Raw genomic sequence first — 19,041 nt, forward strand, 5'->3', positions numbered from 1 at the left:
GCCCAGGCCTCCGTCCCCTCTGCTCCTCACACGTCCTGGCTGGGGCACAGGTGCTTCGCTTTCTGCATGTGGCCTCGGCCTGAGCTTCCCACCGAGTTCCTCAGGGCTCCCCCACTCCTTGGAGTCACCCCTCCCACAGAGGGGCCCTTCCTGACCCCCATCCCATCAAGACGGATGTTTCTCCCATCTCTCCTTCCTCCCCCTGCTTTGCTTTCCTCACAGCACTTTTCGATAGTTATGTCCCTATCTTTTGAGCTTGAAGGACTGTTACCTATTTTGTGACTGGTTTCTCCTCCAGAACGGTGCTCCCCAGATGCCACTAGCCACATAGGACTCTACGTTTTAATTCACTAAATAACCAGGTCCTCAGCCAAACTAGCCATACGTCAAGTCCCCGAGAGCCACACGTGGCTGGTGGCTATTGTATTAAACAGCAAAGAACATTTCTATCATCAAAGGACGTTCTCCTGGGCAGTGTGTTGCTCTAGAATATAATTTCATAAAGGCAGAAACTATTCACCGTGGTTTCTCCAGAGCCCAGACAGTGCCTGGCCCACAGTATTGGGTGCATAGTAGGTTCCCTGCAGAGTGGCTGCTTCCTGCGACCCGCCCCTGCTGCTGAGCCACAAGCTCAGTAACGTGCAGGCATGAATGTGTGCGTGCTGCGTGTCTCCGTGTGCCCATATGCATGTGTTGAGGCGTGCATGGGTGAGTGGGGAACTCTAAGGGGAGCTGGGTTCTAATAATCCATAGGGGAGATGATTGTCACAGCAGAATGAGGCTGAATTGGCGGCTGGTGAAGAGATTCAGGCATTTGAATTATAATGTTTAGGAATGGAAAGACAAAGGAGTCTTTTTTTCTTGCAGAATAAAGAAATCAGGCAGGAATGGGTATATAGGGGAGAAGAAACCTTTCTTACAGAAACTTCCGTATCAAAAATTATTTAACAAGTGAGGCCACGGAATGAGCCTCGGCAGGGTGAGACATCCTAAAAGCTTCTTAATGTTCTAGAAATGGTGTTTCAGAATAAATAGTGTCTTCTAACACCTATTGGGCAGAGTAGGATCCTGCGGTCAAGAAAGGGGGGGGGGAGGTGGTGACTCCAGCTGGAAAAACCGAATGGTGTTTCCAGGCCCAGGAGACAGCAAGAGCAAGGACATGCCTGAGGAATGACAGGACTGAGGTCAAAGGGCAGGGCATGAGGACTGAGTTGGCAGGAGGCTGATGAGTCCTGTTGGGGCTGCACGTGAGGAGACTTGAATACCACACTGAGGAGTTGGGATTTTTCTCTGTAGGCAAGTGAGTACGTGTCAGTCTTTTGGACAGGGTCATAGAGGCAGCAGGGGCCTCGAGATAAATTGGGGGGTGCAGCTGGCAGGAAGAGAAGTCACCTTAATGAAGGTGAGACTCCCCAAACCAAGCAGATGAACACAATCTTACCAAACCCCAAATTAAACAGCCAGGGGCCCAGGCTTCTGAGAGGTAGTCTTTTTTCCCATCTTCCAAGCTTGTCCTTTAAGGAGGTGTTGAAGTTCAGTTCGGACTTCCCCCCCAAGACAGGAGTGGAGGCTTCATTTCTAATGCGGCACAACCAATGGTCCCTAAACCATTTGCTCAATAAAAAGGGCGGGCTGTGTTTTACGTCTCAGAAAACTTATGTAGATTTTGAGGCTCAGAGAGGTTAAGGAACTTGGCCAAAGTCACACAGCCACGGGTGAGTACAGCTGGGATACAAATTTTCCCGTGCAGAGAAATCGCCTGGGGCTCTTGTTAAAATACAGATTTGGATTCTGTAAGTCTGCATTTCTAACAAGCTCCCAGGTGAGGCGAGTGGGACCAAGACGGACCACACCTGGAGTAACAAGGCTCTCTAAGCTTCCCCAAGCAAGCACTTCCCCCCTGTCATCTCTTGGGTTTCCCTTTTGCCCAGACTCCTTTAGAGAGACAGGAAGGAAGCATTTCCTGACCTTTCCTACACATGGCCTGCGGCCCTCAGGGGAAGGAAAAATGGGTCAAGCTGTCAGATCAGCCTCTGGAAGCTCTTCTCGTGGTGATGACACCCAGCCCGGCTGTCAGAGGAGAGACAAGCCTGTGTCTCCAGGCTCTCCAGCCTGAGGGGTTCAGGGGCCCTCTTGGGTGTTGTCGTAAGCTCCCGGGGCGCGCACATGATCCCCTCTCAGGGAATCTCACCTTTGGACTTTGGCAGAGACGCCACTTCTCATCTCAGAGCTTTTCACGGCGGCTGTCAGAGGGAATAACAGGACTGTCTCGGCGCTTTCAAAGGAAGCATCTTGTCAAGACATCAAAGCCCCAAAGGTTGCTTTTAGCTTTGCTGGGTCTTCTGACAGAGCCGTTAACAGATTCTGCCTTAGTTCATCAAGGGTAGATCTGTGTGTGTGAGTGTGTTTTAAAGTCACAACATTTCATCACTGTACCCCACCTCCTGCCCTGACCCAGAAGGAGGAATTCTGCTGGGGGGTGGGGGGGGGTCTGTTGTGGCCATGGTGGCTGGAGGCAGGGTGATAGCAGGAGCTGGGTGCAGGGGGCCTGGGTCTTGCTCTATGCCCCTGGGTACCCAGCTCTCATCTGTCTCCATCCTTGCCTCCAGTCCTGTCATTTGCTCATTGGGAACTGCTGCTGAAACGCCGCTTGGGGACCCTGAGTTAATTCCCACATTTTCTGATCTCTTCCCCATCCTCTTTTACACCCAAACTTGAGTTTTGGAGGCGGGTCCCAAACCATCAGACGCCACTCGGGGGACCACGTGAAAACACCCATTCCTGACCCCCCCGTGCAGACTTACTAAAGCCAAACATCCCGGAGCGGCCCAGGCATCTGTGTTTCCAACACGGCGCCTCCGTGACCGAGAGCAGCCGGCTTTGTGGCCTCTCCTAATTCAGATGTGGTCGGGTCCACGCCAACTTACAGCCAGGAGGACGAGGGAGGCCCCTGACAGCTTTCTCCGCTGAGGCGGAAACTAGAAAGCGCCTGAGCAACCTGTGGCTCCACAGAGAGGAAAGCCAGGCTCCCTGGGGCTGGACGATGCAGACCCGGGCTAGCACCGCTCGAGATGTCGTCCCGGGGAGGAGGAGCTGGGAGCCTGACGCAGCAGCCTAGGACATCTTTAGAAACCACCGGCTCCGCAGCAGCGGCCTTGCGGGCTGGGGAAGTGAGCTTGAAGAAGCAATTTCCTGTTCTGTGTCTGTCTTTAATTTTTATTGCTCAGTTGCTCAAACTAAGCGGAGGCAGGATGATGCAGCGAGATGCTCTTGACACGCACCATGGGTGTTATTCCCACCACGCCACCTCACTGATGAGGAAACTGAGGCTCAGCCAGGCCAGGTGGCTGCTGGGGAGGGAGGCGCCCAGATCACGCCGGCTCAGCCCTGCGGCGCGGTCCCCGGAGCACACAGTTGTTAATTGTTAGCAATTCCATTTCCTGACACTGAAGCTATAAATGAGATTTCTCACAAATTCCAAGTGGCCTTCCCGCGCTGGGAGTATTCCGGGGAGTACGATTTTAATTGAATTGCAGTCTTTTTCAACTTGCTACTCCGAGGCGCTTGCTGGTTAGGTGGAGCAAAGCTAGCACCCTCTCCTCTAGCCAAAAAAAAAAAAGCCACCAGTTGTTTGTGGAGGAAATGAAGTCTGTGGGTACTCCCTGTGGCCCCCACATTAGTGTTATCATGCATTTAGGAGACACAGGAGGGTTCTGGGTGTTCTGCCAACTGCGGGTAGGAGACCTGCTGGTACTCAGGGGTGGAGGATGCCAGCTAGGCTCGAGAGGGCACACCTGTCCTGGGCCCAGGTGAACCCAGAGCCCAGAATTTAGTCACTTACTCAGAAGGCCTGACTTTCAAAGCTCAAGGTCTTTAGTTCTTCAGTAGGAATGGACTTGGCCTCCAGCTACCTTGCTCTCCCCTTAGTTTTTACCACTAGCGCCTACCTGCTTGGAGGAAGGGGTATAGGCTGGAGCAGCTACCCTGGTTTGACTCCTGGCTCTGTTTACTAACAGGTTCCAACTTTCTCTGGCTCACCCACAGGCTATCGTAGGATGCTCACCCATAGGCTACTGTAGGGCAAATGAAGTTATCAGGCTTTTTCCACCCTCCCGGACATAGCCTCCAGGTCATAGCACCTACGATCTGCGGCTCCCACAGGCACCTGCAGTTATGGACACCTGGGCCTAGAGAGCATGGGGCATGCACATATGTAAATGGGGACACCTGTGCTGAGGGGTGAGGGGCTACAGAGGCAGTGTCACTCTGAGGCGGGACTACAGGAGGACAGAGAGGAGGCAGCCAGAGAAGCACTGAGAGGCAAGGCTGGTCTGTCTGCTCATTTAGCATTAAAAGCCCGAAAAAAATCTACCAAAGGGTCCAAAATTACCTTTTTGTACCCACCCATACCCAGGAGAACACTGTGGCCAGCAAATTTACCACTGCCAGTCTCAGTGCCCCCAACTGTAACGTGGGGTGAGTCTGCACTAGCAGGACGGGGCTGAATGAGAACCTTGAATGCTGCCACATTTTGCTTCCCTAAAAAGGTGACTTTAGGGGCCTCCCCTGGTGGCGCAGCGGTTGAGCGCTGGACTGCGAGGCTGCCTGCAGCCTCTGCAGCGTCGGTTTGTTCCCTGGCTGCTGGCGAGGGTCCCACAAAAAAAAAAAAAAAAAAAAAAGGTGACTTTAAGTAGTAAGCTGGTATTAGTGATGAGCAACTTGGCGAAGATGCTCAGATGTCCCGTCTGCCCCCTCCTCCTGCTCTGCTACCTGGGATCACCCTGGCCTTTCTTTCAGAGTTGCTCTCAGCTGCCAATCCCTGAGGTTACCACATGAGTTTTTTACACCTGAGTCGCATTTTACCCATCTTTTGTTCATGCCCATAGAATTTTCTATGGCAGCTGTGCCAACATTTTTAATTCTCCTAACTTTGCCTCCCTTCTTTCAGTAGATTTTCCCTTTGTGTCTTGCTGAGAAGATCAAAATCACCTTCATCCCCATCTCCACACTGATCTGTTTTCTCTCCACCTCGGAGAGGTCAGGGATCTCCGCATTTCCAGCCCAGCAATCACTGGCTCACTTAATTCTTCTTCCTTCCACTGGATCCCCTCCCCTTTGGATTAGAAACACCCCCGTTTGCCATTTACCTATAAAAGTAAACAGCAGGGACTCCCTGGTGGCGCAAGGGGTTAAGCACTGCACTATGAAGCAATCCGTAGCTTCCGCAGCACAAGTTCGATCCCCAGTGGCCAGGGAGAAACCCACGTGGCGCAGCAGACCTCTCCTGACTCACCCACTGCTCCCCTCAGCAGTGTATTTCAGTAAGTCTGCCTGTTCTGTTCCCCGCTCTGTATATTTTAACTTGGTTTTCCTGAATCCACTTGGCCTCGCTTTTAAAAACCCATTTTCAACAGAGAGCAGCCCCTCCGGCCTTCGTCCAGACCACCCTCGCGCTAAAGCAGTCAGAAGGGGAAGCCTGGACTCTGCAGAGAGTGGGTGGTGGTGAATCCTCTCACCAACCCTGCCCTGCATCTCTGGCCTGTACCCCAGCTCTTGTATGCATAAATAAATAAATCTTAAAAAAAAAAAAGTAAACAGCAAATCAACATGGAAAGCAACACTGGATTTCCCCAAAATACTACCGTCTACACCTCGTAATGCCAATTCCTGGCCTTCTCCGATGTGAAGGGCTTTGGGTCACCAGGGAGAGGGTCTTGCCTGCCAGGGTAGTGCCCCCCCCATGGGTCTGAGTCAGGACATGTGACATCAATGTCCTCAGCCTTTCCGTCTGTGATATGGGGAGGAAAAATGGTCTCCACTGGATGATGGGAACATTCATGAGCTGATCTGAGCATGATTTTTGCCTCCACAGGCCAAATGCTGAGTCTGGACTTGCCACACAGGGCACCTGCTGTTACAACCGTGTAGCCGTCAAATGCCTCAAATCAAGAGTGAGATTCCCCGTCCCTCCTGTCACGCACTGTTCATCCCCTACGTCTTCCTATTTTGTCTTTTCCCATCTCTCTTGACATTTGACAGATCTGAATCTGCCAAATATATCCCCCATCTCTGCCACCGGGAGGCCAAACTGCCTTCCTCACATCACGTCCTCTTCATGTCCCGGGCTCTGCTCCTCCTCGGCCTTCGGGGATCCTTTGCTTCCTCCTCCAGTCCCTGCTCCATGGCCTTGGCTCTTTCCCATTCCTCTCCTGTGCATCCACTTCAGCGGCCTCATCCATCCCAAAGCTGCATCTCCCCCTTGCAGACAGGAGCCCCCAAAACCAGTCTTTCAGCCCAGGTGTTCTCTGCAGAGTCCAGGCTTCCCCTTCTGACTGCTTCAGCGTGAGGGTGGTCTGGGCAAAGGTCAGAGGGGCCGCTCTCCATTGAAAGTGGATTTTTAAAAGCAAGGCCAAGTGGATTCAGGAAAACCAAGGAAAAATATACATGAGTACGAAGGACGGGCGGATCCATTCTCATTCAGCTGGATAATGGACCCAATTCAGTTATCCCCACCAAGAAGGTGGATCTGAAGAGGACTCAGGCAGAATTTCCTCTGGGCGGGGTGGGCTTAGAGTCTACGCAGATGTCATTATCACAGGGGTGTCACACACACCTCATACTTCAACACGTCTAGAACCAACATCATCACCTGCCCAAAGCTGAGCTCTCGGTGATGATCCTTATCCAAATCACTCACCATGGTCTACTCAGTCATTCAGTCTGGAAAACTCCATTCCTCTGCACCTCCTCTCTCTCCCCTCCCAACTCTGCTCCCACGGCGTCTCCTGATCCTTCCTTCCCCTGGTAGGCCCAGACTTCCTTGTGCTTCCTATGGCAGCTGCCTCTTGGCCTGGCCTGTGGGTTTCACCTGTTGGTGGCAGCTGTTACCTGTTCTCCTGTCTTCCACTCAACATGGTGGTCCAGTTGTGGGTCCTCCAGCTGTGGGCACATGACTTGTCCCGCTCCCTCAGAATGCCACGTTCTGACGCTATGGCTGGGACCACAAGGTGCGGTTGCTGGAGGGCCTGGGTTAAGCACGCATGTGCGAGTTGCCATCTTTGCCAGGTGCAGGGACATGCATGGTTGCTGAACTGAGAGGCCCAGAGAGGGAGCTCTGACAACATCCCCTTGGGGGCTGGTGTGCCCGAATCCAACACACTCATGGATTTTCCATGATGTCACTGAGCTTAAGCTGGTGTGATGGGGTTTTCTGTCACCTGTAACTGAAAATATCCTGACAGAGGTTCGGGCAAGCTCCTGACTGCCATCGTGCCTGCCTAAGACAGCAATTCTGGGCCTTCTCCTGCCGTGACAGACAAGCTCGCGACACGCCCACCGTCCTGTCCCCTCAGGGTCACCTCCTGTTTCTGTTGTGCCAGCTGTAATTCCACAACCTTCCCTCTCACTTAGAAAAGAACCCCAGGACGTGAGCAGGAGTGACATTCTTTTTTTTTTTTTTTTTAAAGATTTATTTTATTTATACAAGAGCCGGGGTATAGGCAAGATGCGCAGAAGGGTGAGAGGATTCACCAGAGACAGAGTGGGGAGCAGAACAGGCAGACTGACAAAGTACACTGCTGAGGGGAGCAGTGGGCGCGACAGGAGAGGTCTGCTTGCCATGTGGGTTGCTCTGAGGCTGGCGGGGATTGAACTGGCACTGCAGAGGCTGTGGACAGCTTCACAGCGCTGCGCTCAACCCGCTGCGCCACCGGGGAGGCCCAGGAGTGACATTCTTAAGGGAATAGAGTAACCTTGAGTCCGTGCTAGTTAAGAAAAGTAAGTCATTCACGAACTTCAGTACTTTATTTCTTAGAAATTGATTTCCTGCTGCTACACACCGCACACCAGAAGCCACAATGGACATCGTGTTTCTAAGCACAGACCTGACAACGTCCTCCTTGGTACTGGGCTGGCTATGAGAGGCGAAGCTCACCACTCAGCCCACCTCAGTGTCTCGTTCCCATCCTCAAACATTCTTGGTATTTTAAAAGGCAAATACAGCAGGAGGCTTTTTTTTTTTTTTTTTTTTTTAAAGAAACAGAAATATGCCCTTTGGAAAAGAGAACACAGCTCTGATATACATTTGTTCATTCACTCATTTACTCATTCATTCTTGAGTGCCTGCTTTAGAGTGTCAAGAAATAAGACATAAGATCCTTGCTTTCAAAAGACCTATGACCTAGGAGGGGGAAATATTACATGAATGGAAAACAAAGAACTTGTAGATGCTGGTAAGTACACGGCAAAGAGTTTTCAAAAAACGATGTGATTGGGGACCGAAGCCCCTTTGAGCAGAGGGTCTCTAAGCTGAGATCTGCACATCAAGAAAGAGCAGCCTTGACATGATCATGGGAATCAGTGAAGGACAGCAGAGACTCAGTACCCTATGTTCACGACAAAGAAATTTCCAAATTATGTTATTCTCCCCAAGGTGCTTTCAGGAAAAGTTTCAAAATCTTTGAAAAGTACAATTTTTCATGCATCAACATGAAAACAATACTCTTTCATGATTTTATAATGGAAAAGGTTGCTTCTTTTCCCTACTTAGGACAAGTCAAGAACAGATGAGCATGAGATGAATAGAGACTTCTCAACAGCGCCAAAAAAGAGGGAGAAGGAGTCACTGGTAAGTCCAGATCAAATATGAGAAGAAATTTGAGTCCCACGGCAAAGTGTTTATAAAGTGGATCAAACTATCTATTGCATATTTTGTGTGTGAAAAAGTCAGAATGAAGCTTTGTCTTGATAGTTTATAAAAACTTTGCATCTAAATGCCGTGGAGAAAAAACAGACTCAAGAAGTTCCCCAGGCTTTGGAGTTGGAATTGCTAAAGGTAACCTAGGCCCCGCCATGGGGCAGGGCCACCCTTGAGGGCTGGGAAGGGGCAGGAAACAGGTATGGTGAGGACCCAGAATCTCATCCTCCACCAACATCACAAGACTTTAGCAGCCTCTCTGCCTGGGTGAAGTTTTTCCAAGAGGTGGCTGGATCAGGGTGATGAGCTCTGTCAGGTGGGCAGTCTGTCAGGGGGAGATCCAGGGAACTTGAACTGAACTGGTCCTCAAGAAGCTGGTTAAGCTGTGTGGTAAGTCTGTAAGGTTAGGTTTGTATTGAGAGTCCTTCCAGCACATACCAGTTGTTTGACTTTAGCAAGATGCTTCGTCTCTCCTAGATTGGGTTTCTTTATCTCTAAGTGTGCAGCTAACGCCTACCTCCTTGGATTGTTGTAAACAGTGCTGTGCTTGTAAAGACCCTGTCATAGCAACAGGCACTTGCAAATCCTCGCTAAACGGGAGTGATGTTGATGATGAAGCAAGGATGCTCTGCTATGATGGATTACAAGGCAGAAATTAATGTTGTAGAAAGAGGATGACAGGGCCTCCCCTGGTGGTGCAGTGGTTGAGGGCTGGGCTGCGAGGCTGCCCGCAGCCTCCGCAGCACCAGTTCGATCCCCGGCCACCGGCGAGGGTCCCACAAATAAAAAAAAAAAAAGAAAGAGTATGACAAAGGTGAGATTAATTACTCCCCCGAGAGACTGGGAGAGTTCCTAACTGCAGAATCAAGTGCCAGGACAAACAGGAAATTGTCTTTTTGTATGTCTGCCTGGTTTCAAATCACAAATGGACCCCAGGATTGTATCTTTACTCCTCACCCTCTGGGCAATAATCTTGCTTTTTTAAAAAAAGCAACAAGATTAAGACATATTTTGAGCAAAGTGGCCTCATTCATCTTGCAGTTAATTCCTGGCGTTATCTTCTCCAAGGCAAGTGCCCTTTTTCTGGGCAGAAAGAATATAGAGCTGCCGTCACCTACACTGCACACACCCACAGACATGGGAAACCAGGGCTGAGAGGAGAGTGATGTGTTACTGAAAGTGGGGGGAAAAAAATCTTGCTGAGACACACACTCACACACAGAAATCAATTTTGGTTTTACGTGTCACATACATAAATAAGTTGCTATCAAATGTTTAAGATGGGCCTACTCTGATTTACAATCCATCATATTCTGCTATCAAAACATTTCAAGAGGCTGTGAGGCTCAGGGATTTATCATATTGACAATTCCCCATGTAACCTTTTCATTCCCGTCCTTATGAGGGATCCGTGCACACTCCTTCCCGGAGCCTGCTGAGGAGCAGGATTTCTCTGTTCCCTAGGCACGGACCAGGGCGAGACAGGGCTTTTCAGCAGTCACTTAGATTCTGTCTGTCTGATCCCTCCCTCCAGCCCTGCAGCCCTCCAGCCCATCCCTTACATCCCCAACCCCACAGCTCTCTCTTGAACCCCCCCTTTCATCTATATCCCAGAGAGATTTCCCTTCATCTCCAAGCCGTGGATAAAGGCTGAGGTTTTCTCTGCCTGATAGAATGTCCTCTGCAAAGCCATTCATCTAAGTCAGTTAAATCCCAGACAAAACCACACAGATTTAAGCCACATCCAGGGGTGGTTTCTATGTCTTTGCACAGGGCTCAGGGTGTGGTCAGCTGAATAATGTCCCCCAAAGAAAACCAGATCCTAGTCCCAGGAAGCTGGGAAGGTGACCTTGGACTGTAAAAGGGACTTGGGTGATTCATTAAATTAAGGATTTTGAAGTGGAGAGATTATCCTGGATTATCCATGTGGACCTTAATATAATCACAAATGTCCTTAAAAGAAGGGCATTTGATGGCAGGCGAGGAGCAGTCCAGGAGATGATGGAAGCAGAGATTGGAGTGATGTGCTTTCAGGAAGGAAGAAGGTGCTACAAGCTAAGGAAAGCAGGTGGCCACTAGATGCTGAACAAGACAAAGGAATGGATTCTTCCCTGGTGTCTCCAGGAGAAACTGGCCCTGCCAGCAATTAGCCCCGCGAGTCTGATATTTGACTTCTAACCTCCAGAACTGTAAGGCTCCTGATGTTGTGAGCCCCCAAGTTTGTGGTGATTTGTTACAGCAGCCACAGGACAATCATACAGCGGGCAGGCTGGGGGCTTTCCTGCTGCCCTACACCGCCTCCTCGGCGAGCTCCTTCCTGCTCCCAGGTAGAAGCTGGAAGCGCAGTTCCCACGGGCTGGAGAAGCCCAGCTGCTGTCTCTTGGGAACGAGCAATGAGCTGGAAGCCCTGGGGCCCACTGGGCTTTGATCTACCAGGCCAGGACCTGTGTGTTCAGTTTCCATAAAGTTGCCACAGTTGGGATGTTACCTCTGCTCCGCATTATGAAACGAAACAGCGTTTGGAGAGATGCGTGAGCATGAGCACAGCACGCGGCTGTCTCCACCTCCGGGTCAGGCTGGGAGCACCGTTTCCACTGCCCTCACCCTGATCCGAGCCACGACACCTCTCACCTGGGCTCAGGCAGTCACCCCTTGCCTCCTGCTTGGCCTCTTGGCTTCCCCTTTGTACCCCGTATTCAGTAACCCTCCAGGGAGATTTTTTTTTAGCTTTTTAGTGAAGAAACATTGCATTATAGATCATAGCATTTTCCGCTGTGCATCGTTATACATCAGCATGTGTGTGCTAGGCTAAGTTCACCCCTGAAAGTCTCATTTCATCCTTCACCTTACAGTTATCCCCTTTCACCCCTGTTCACCCACCTCTCTCTCCCCCCTCCCTTCTGGTACCAGTCATTTGGTCTTACAGTCTAAGAGTTTATTCTTGTTTTATTCAGTTCATTTGTTTGTTTGATCTCTACAGCATATACGAGTGAAATCATGTGGTATTTGTCTTTCTCCATCTGACTTACTTCACTAAGCATAATTCCTTCTACGTCCATCTGCGGTGTTGCAAGTGGCAAGAGTTCATCTTTTTTCTTTTTAAAGATTTATTTATTTATACAAGCACTGGGTACAGTCAGAAGCGCGGGAGGGTGAGAGAATTCACCAGAGCCAGAGCGGGGAGCAGAGCAGGCAGAAGGACCAAGGTACACTGCTGAGGGGAGCAGCGGGCGGCAGGAGAGGTCTGCGCGCCATGTGGGACCCTCCTCCGGTGGCCGGGGAGCAGCCGGGGATCGAACCGGCACTGCAGAGGCTGCGGGCAGCTTCGCAACCCAGTGCTCAACCGCTGCTCCACCGGGGAGGCCCTTTTTTCTTAATAGCTGACTAGGGTCAGGATGATCTTTTTAAGATCACAAATCACATCTGCTTTCATATCCTCTTGCTGGGACTACCCCCCAGACCGATCAGGATCTTGGGGGGGGGGAGGCAGTGGGATGTTTGCACGTTGCCCAGATGATGGACTGGGTGTGCCCCAGGCTTTAAACACCTGCTCCTGGAGGTGAAGGACACTACCTCAAGCCTGTTGGAGCCAAACTGTCTTTAAAGCGACCTCACACACTTTTTCCTTCTCATATCTCCTCTGGGGTGAGGGTGGAATGAGAAGATGGTACGAAAGTGCCTACCTGCCTTCTTGACTCCTCCATCCCTACCTCCATTCTTCCTGTCTCTCCTGCTCCCCTCTTCCTCCCTTTCTGCTTTTACAGGTCACATCTGGGATGAAGGTCCTGTGGGAGGCCACTAAATGGTGGCAGGTTCCTCTCTGGGGCCGAGGATAATGGAGAGAGGCACAGCCCACACCTGAACTTCATCCCTCCCATGCAGCCTACAGCCACAACTCCTGCCCGAATACCTCAGCCCCTGGGGTGCAGGCACAGCACCCCTTGCACAGCTGCACGGCAGCAAAACTTGACTGCCTCATTCGGGCAGGGCCAAAGGCAGCTTTTCTGGACAACCATGGGGCACAGATTGTGAACTAAATCTGCTTTTGTCCAGCACCACCCATTTCACAAGTGAGGAAACCCATTTCAAGAGGAGTCTTTTCACAAGGGGCCTCAGGCAACCCACTGGGAGGTGTGCCTAACCTCACCTGGAATAGCCCTTGGCCCAAAGCAGACGGAGGACCCACTTTGGGCTAAGAGGGTGAAGGTTCTGGTTGGTCTTACCGACATGATGTCTGGGTCACAAGACAGGATTGGGGGTGTATCTGTGCCAGCCCCCACTCCTACTCTCTCCTAGCACAAGGGCCTGGCAGCCTCCTTACCCCCAACACACTTGGCTCGCAGAAGGAAAGAGATCACCCTCACCATGGGGGCAAAATTCTTACCAAGCCAGTCCAGTGTGGAAGGGCTTGAGAAAAGTCCAATTTACAATTTGAGCTTGGGAAGGAAGCTGCAGGGGTTACCCACTCTTCCAGGAGTCCTCTTTCACACTTTTAAGCAATTTTGCAAACTGCCACTCCTTAGTAGAAAACCGCCAGCCTGCTCCTTTCTTTTTACCAACAGTCCTTCTGATCTTCTCTGTCCTCAGAATAATAGCAGCAAGTGACACCGACGGTAACAAGCATCCCTCGGTCTCGACTGTGCATCACAGTTCACCAGACACTCTCGCACACCAGCCCAGCGGAGTGCTCGTCCGGGGACATGGGGCAGACAATACTCTCTCCTCTATTTCCCCACGAGGCCACTGAGGCTGACAGGAGGCTTTCTTCAGTGATCTCAGAACCTCCCTTCACCACTCCCTGCTGTCATCTCTCTGCTGTACAAACAGGACAGACAGCGATGGGCCTGGCCCGGAATGGAAACAGGAACCTAAGCTGGTCCTCCTTTTGCCTCTGTGGTTTGCTTTTTCAGTGGAATAAAATAGGAGTCAATTACAACCCACCACATGGCCTCCAGAACTGCCTATGTGGCTAGAAACACATTGGCAGTGGCTGTGTGGAGTGTTATGGGTACAGAAGGACAGGAAACAAAATAACACATAGTGGATTTTTTCCCTACACATGAGGGGCATGTCTTTTTAATTGTTTTGTCCTTTCCTAGAGGAATTTCCTGCTGTGATCCTGGCTACTGGGAGCATGGTTAAAATATAAGGAGATATAAAGCTGATGGGTGTGAATCAGCAAAACCTGACACACAAATGAGAGTGGGGGCCACTTCTTGGGGAGCTGAATGGCCATGAGCTTTGACTGATGAAATATCGACAGGCTCACAGGAGGATAAAAGTGTGCCCAATAACACATGTCTAAGGGAGAGAACATTTCAGAGGTCAAAGGAAATCTGTTTCCTTATCTGTAACATGGTTTTGACTACTCACAAGATTGTTGTGAGAATCAAATAACAGGTTAGGTCAAAGGAAGGTACATAATACATTTGGTCTACAGAAAGCATTTACTATATGTCAACCAAGAAGATAATAAAATTAGTGACATTGACGAGAAGAGGAATAGGATGCCTTTCTTGATTGCAAACCTAACCTGTCCCAAGCCACCAGGGAGGCCTTCTTCATTTCTTCTTGCACGCCTGTGGGGTGCCAAGCTCCCTCTCACCTGGACTGGCCAACACAAGTCATCCTGCTGCATTCTTCACTTATGCCCAAATGTGCAACTTTAGCTCGTGAGTTCATCTCTCTTCTTCAATCTGAATCCAAGTTGGTAATTTGTAACACTCTAGATGGTTCCACATTAGTCCAAGCCATCATCACATCATGTGTGGATCACTGAATCCCACAGTCTCCCCATTCCATTTGTCTTATGCCTGCTGCCAGGCAAGTCTCGCCTACTCTGTGATTTTACTCTGTCTCTTATTTCACTAGTGACCAGTCAGGTTTCCCCACCCCCACCTACACCCCCACTCTCCATTGCATTCCATTTCAATTAGTCTGCTGAGCTCCCAGGATCTCCCAAGACCCAATTCCAAGGCTCTTGTCACAACTCACATACTCTTCTCCCTGGAACCTTCTGCCCCCAGCAGACTATATCCCATCTCTGCCAAATATTTTTTGATGACTTGCCAGCCAGCCTTCTAGTGTAGGCACTGGGGATATAGCAATGAATAAGAATCCGGTTTTCCCCGACAAGCCAATATTCTCAAGAGCATGGTTGTCTGGCTTTTACCAACCCATTAAGCTCAAGTTCCTTATCCACATAGATGCATGAACACCCACTGCATGCCAGGTTCTGTCCTGGGGGCTGGAGATAAAGCAGGAGGGAGCAAGCTAGGCTTAGAGTTGTCCTCTTGGAGTTAAAGTCTATTAGAAGAGAAAGAAAATGACAGCAGTAATGCTAATGCAAGAGTGCCAAGTGCAATCTTAGGGGTATTACGGGGTGTTAGGATTGAGTAGAGAGGAGCACTGGGAGAGGCAAACAGGAGCCTCACTGGACTTTATCCTGAGGGCAACAGAAAACTGCTAAATGAATTGATGTGTGTTTTAGGAGACCCGGATCCCTCTAAATTGGCACTTGCCTAGCTTGCCTCTAGCTCTCCTGCATCCCTCGGAGCCTGATTCTAATGTGATGTGATCTTGATCAGTGAAGGCTTTGAATTTACACTGTTCACCTACTCATTCGCTATGTTGCCATGTCTCCATGGCCCAGGTGCTACACGAGCTTTCAAAGCTACAAAGGTGAATAAAAATGACATAATCTCTGTGGTAGGTGGAATAATGGCCCCCAAAGATATCCAGAAACCTGTGAGCATTCTCTTGGATGGCAAAACAGGAGTTTGCAAATGAGATTAATTTAAGAATCTTGAGATGGGAAGGCAGATGATCTTGGATTAGGAGGGTGAGCCCTAAATGCAACCATGACTGTCATTGTTAGGGGGAGGGAAGTTTATTAGAGGGAAGTTTGAGACAGAAGAAGGTCATATAATAGAAGCAGAGTTGCAGAAAGAAGATGCTGGCTTTGATGATGGAGGAAGGAGCTGTGAGCCACGGAATGCATGGAGGCCATTCCCGCTGCTGAGAGAGGTAAGGGAGCAGATTCTCCCCTAGAGCATCATGGGGAGTTTGGCCCTGCCAACACCTCTGATCTCCTAGGAAGTTGCCTATGACTTACTGAATGAGAAAGAGAGAGTGTCCTGGTTTACAGATGTTTCCGCACATATCACCCAAAGTGATACGCACATATCACCCAAAAGTGAATAATTGCAAGTGAAGTGTGACCCTGAAATTCCCTGATTTTCCTGGGGACCCTAGGCTCCTGCAGCAGCTGGCCGGCCAGAACAGTGGAATGACCATCCAAAGGCTCCGTTACAGCAGCCACAGGAAGTGAATACACCCCTCATTCCCAAGGAGCTTATTCTTGAGTGCAGGGCATAGCCTTTAATTAAGAAATCACACTAATTAATAGCTAATGACAAGCTCAGGGCAGCTGGACAGTCTGACATTACAGGGGAAGACATTTCTCCAGGGCAGGGACTCTTCCCCTGGCTCCTCACTGGCATCAGCAGAGCAGCTCTTAAGTGCCCGAATGCTAGGTCACAGCCCTTGCCAACTGAGCTGGGCTCCCTAAGAGTGGCGGCCAGAGAGCTGTATTTTTAAGAGCCGCTCAGATGACTCCAATGTGCTGCCAGGTTTGAGAAGACTGGTTTCAGGCTGGCAGGTTCCCAGGAAACCTGAGTATAGGAACATGGGTGTGGCTGTTATGAAGGACTCTCTGAGCTGGGGGCCTATTCCCCCTCCATCCCCTTGACAGGGGTGTCATCAGTCTGGGCTGTCATTAGGAAGTCTTGTCCATTGAATCTGTGTCCTCCCTTCTACCCCACATCTGTCGCCCCAGGTCAGGCCTTCCTCCCAGGTTGCCTGCATTGTCATGAGGGCCTCCCAGTCTACTTCCCACTTTCCTACTGTGCTTTGCTGTTCGTGAAAATGCTCTGCCTGAACCACCTCCAGGCCTTGCTCATACTGTTTGTTCTCTCTGCCTGGGGTGGTCTTCTTCCAAATCTTCCTATCAAAGTCCATACTAGCCTGTGCTCAAAGTATAGCTCAAATCTCTTCTCCATCCCCTACTCTCAAAGAACAGAATCTGAACTTCCCTCAGGGATCTATTCCAGTTACCTGCCTATGGGTGTATATCTCTTCTTGCATCAAAAGCTCCTTTTGGACAAAGACCTTATTATTGTCACTGTGTCCTCCACAGCACTGAGCCCAGGGTCTGCTCAGTAGGTGCTCAATCAGCATTTCCTGACTGTTACTCAAACCCACCTTTACCTGTCCTCTACCCTGCTCATTTCCCTGGTGTCCACCAATCTGTACCGAAGACAGGCCCACCAAGGACCTCATCTCATCACTATTTTATTTCAAGGGGGACAGCAAATTTGTACTCCATGCCACAACCATCCATGCACCCAAGTCCATTCAAGTCAGTTCAGCTTACTCCAAAGACCCAAATCTCAAAGGCTGAGAGTTCAAGCTGAAGCTGAGCTGTTAGCCGTTCTCCGAACAGCTGACAGCAGAGTAAGTTTTATTTTCCTGAATGGCAGTATGTGGCTGGCTTAACTTCAAAGGAGGACAAGAGGCTGGCTAACATTCCTTTATTGTTAGCAGAAGTAACTGCAGCAATGACAAGTAACCTCAATTACCCAGGCTACCTGTGGGTAGGCTCAACCCACAGGTATGGGGCATGTTGGATCTTCTGCTCTCTGTCTGGGTTACTGGTTATTCACTTATTGGATGACTGGTATATTCATTCAGTCAATAAAATATGTACTGAGCTCCTAATATATGCCACTGTTCTGGGTACTGGGAACGCTGCCTAATATTTTATAGGTCTATGAGCCCTAGAGACAGAGAAGAGACTGGAAGTGAGGTGGCATGAGGTCAGACTCTGGCCCTAGTCCATCTCTAATCACCCCCTTTCATGGGTTGAATTTGGTCCCCCTATCTGTGGATTGGGTCTAAGATATGCTGAAGTCTTAACCCTTAGTACTTCAGAATGTGAATATATTTGGAAATAGGGCCTTTAAAATGAGCCCCTAATCCAAAGATTATGTTTTTATAAAAAGGGGGCATTTGGAGCAGAGACAGATATGCACAGGGGGAGATGATATGAAGAGTCCCAGGGAGAAGACCATTGACAGGTCAGGGAGCGCCTGGAGGCTGCCAAAGCTGGGTGGAGTCGGGGGTGGAGGGTGGGGCGACGGCAGGGATCAGATCTTCCCAAGCACCTGCACAGGGCCATGGATTTGCCAACTCTTGATGCAGACTTCTGGCAACCCCAGGAAGCAAATATACCACCCAACGCTGGGATCTTTTCTTGCCAGGCTACCATGGCCTGGAGAGCCAGCTGGTGAAGATGGGCTTGGCTGATTCTGCCTACTTTGAAAATCTGGACCAGGCTCTCATCAGGAAAGTGTGGAGTGGGATGGAAATGCCTCCCTTTAAGCAAACCTGGTGTTTGAACACTTGGGATTGACACGCCAGAGAAGCTGAGGGGTGGCTGTGTTATTAGCAGGAATGTGCCAGAGAGCTTACCCAGGGAACATTCACCATTAGGGGCCATCCCACAATTCCGATCTGCATATGACTCTTCAAGCAGCGCTGTCCCCAAAGGGCATGCTCTCTGACCTCCATCTAAATGTGCCTCCCTGGTGGCACAAGGGTTAAGCATCAGCTTTCACCCCCCTGCACCTCTGGCCTGTACCCCAGTTCTTGTATGCATAAATAAATAAATCTTTAAAAAAAATATGTCATCAGTGATGTCAATCTGCCTGATGGTTCCTCCATCGGCTTCTTAAGACTTTCCTTCTAAAGTAAGCAAGCAGGTAGGTGTGTTGGTTTCAGAGCAGATATGGTAGCAGACCAGGCCACAGTTTCTTTAACACCTTTCCCACTGAGAGGTGGTGTCCATGTCTGCATCTCGGGCACCCCTGAATTGGGCTGCCCTTGACTGCTTTGACCAAAAGAATGTGGTGGAACATTCAGAGACGAATTAGTGCCTATCCTTCACAAACTCTTCCAAAAAATTGAGAAGGAAGGGACAATACCAAACACGTTCTATGAAGCCAACATTACACTAATACCAAAACCGAACAAGGACAACACAAAAAAGGAAAACTACAGGCCAATCTCCCTAATGAACACTGATGCAAAAATCCTCAATAAAATTTTAGCCATCAGAATCCAACAATGTATCCATAAGATAATTCACCACGACCAAGTAGGATTCATTCCAGGGACACAAGGATGGTTTAACATCCGAAAATCAATCAACGTTATCCAACACATCAACAAAAAGAAATATAAAAACCATATGATAATATCAATAGATGCTGAGAAAGCTTTCGACA

General features: G+C 49.8%; 2 protein-coding genes across 2 annotated transcripts in view; one reads left to right on the forward strand and one right to left on the reverse strand.

The window, feature by feature from the left end:
• Window positions 1-8,613, forward strand: part of DERL1 (derlin 1) — a 75,895-nt gene extending 67,282 nt beyond the window's left edge. Inside the window, exon 10 of the mRNA XM_054692002.1 lies at window positions 8,549-8,613. Within this exon, the coding sequence (XP_054547977.1) occupies window positions 8,549-8,579 (31 nt within the window). The 3' untranslated portion in view covers window positions 8,580-8,613. The remainder of the gene's footprint in view (window positions 1-8,548) is intronic.
• Window positions 1-19,041, reverse strand: part of ZHX2 (zinc fingers and homeoboxes 2) — a 137,348-nt gene that overhangs the window by 16,725 nt on the left and 101,582 nt on the right. The gene's annotated exons all lie outside the window — the stretch shown is intronic.

Source organism: Talpa occidentalis, unplaced genomic scaffold (assembly GCF_014898055.3).
Source record: "Talpa occidentalis isolate TD23 unplaced genomic scaffold, MPIMG_talOcc4v2.1, whole genome shotgun sequence".
NCBI classification, from domain to species: domain Eukaryota; kingdom Metazoa; phylum Chordata; class Mammalia; order Eulipotyphla; family Talpidae; genus Talpa; species Talpa occidentalis.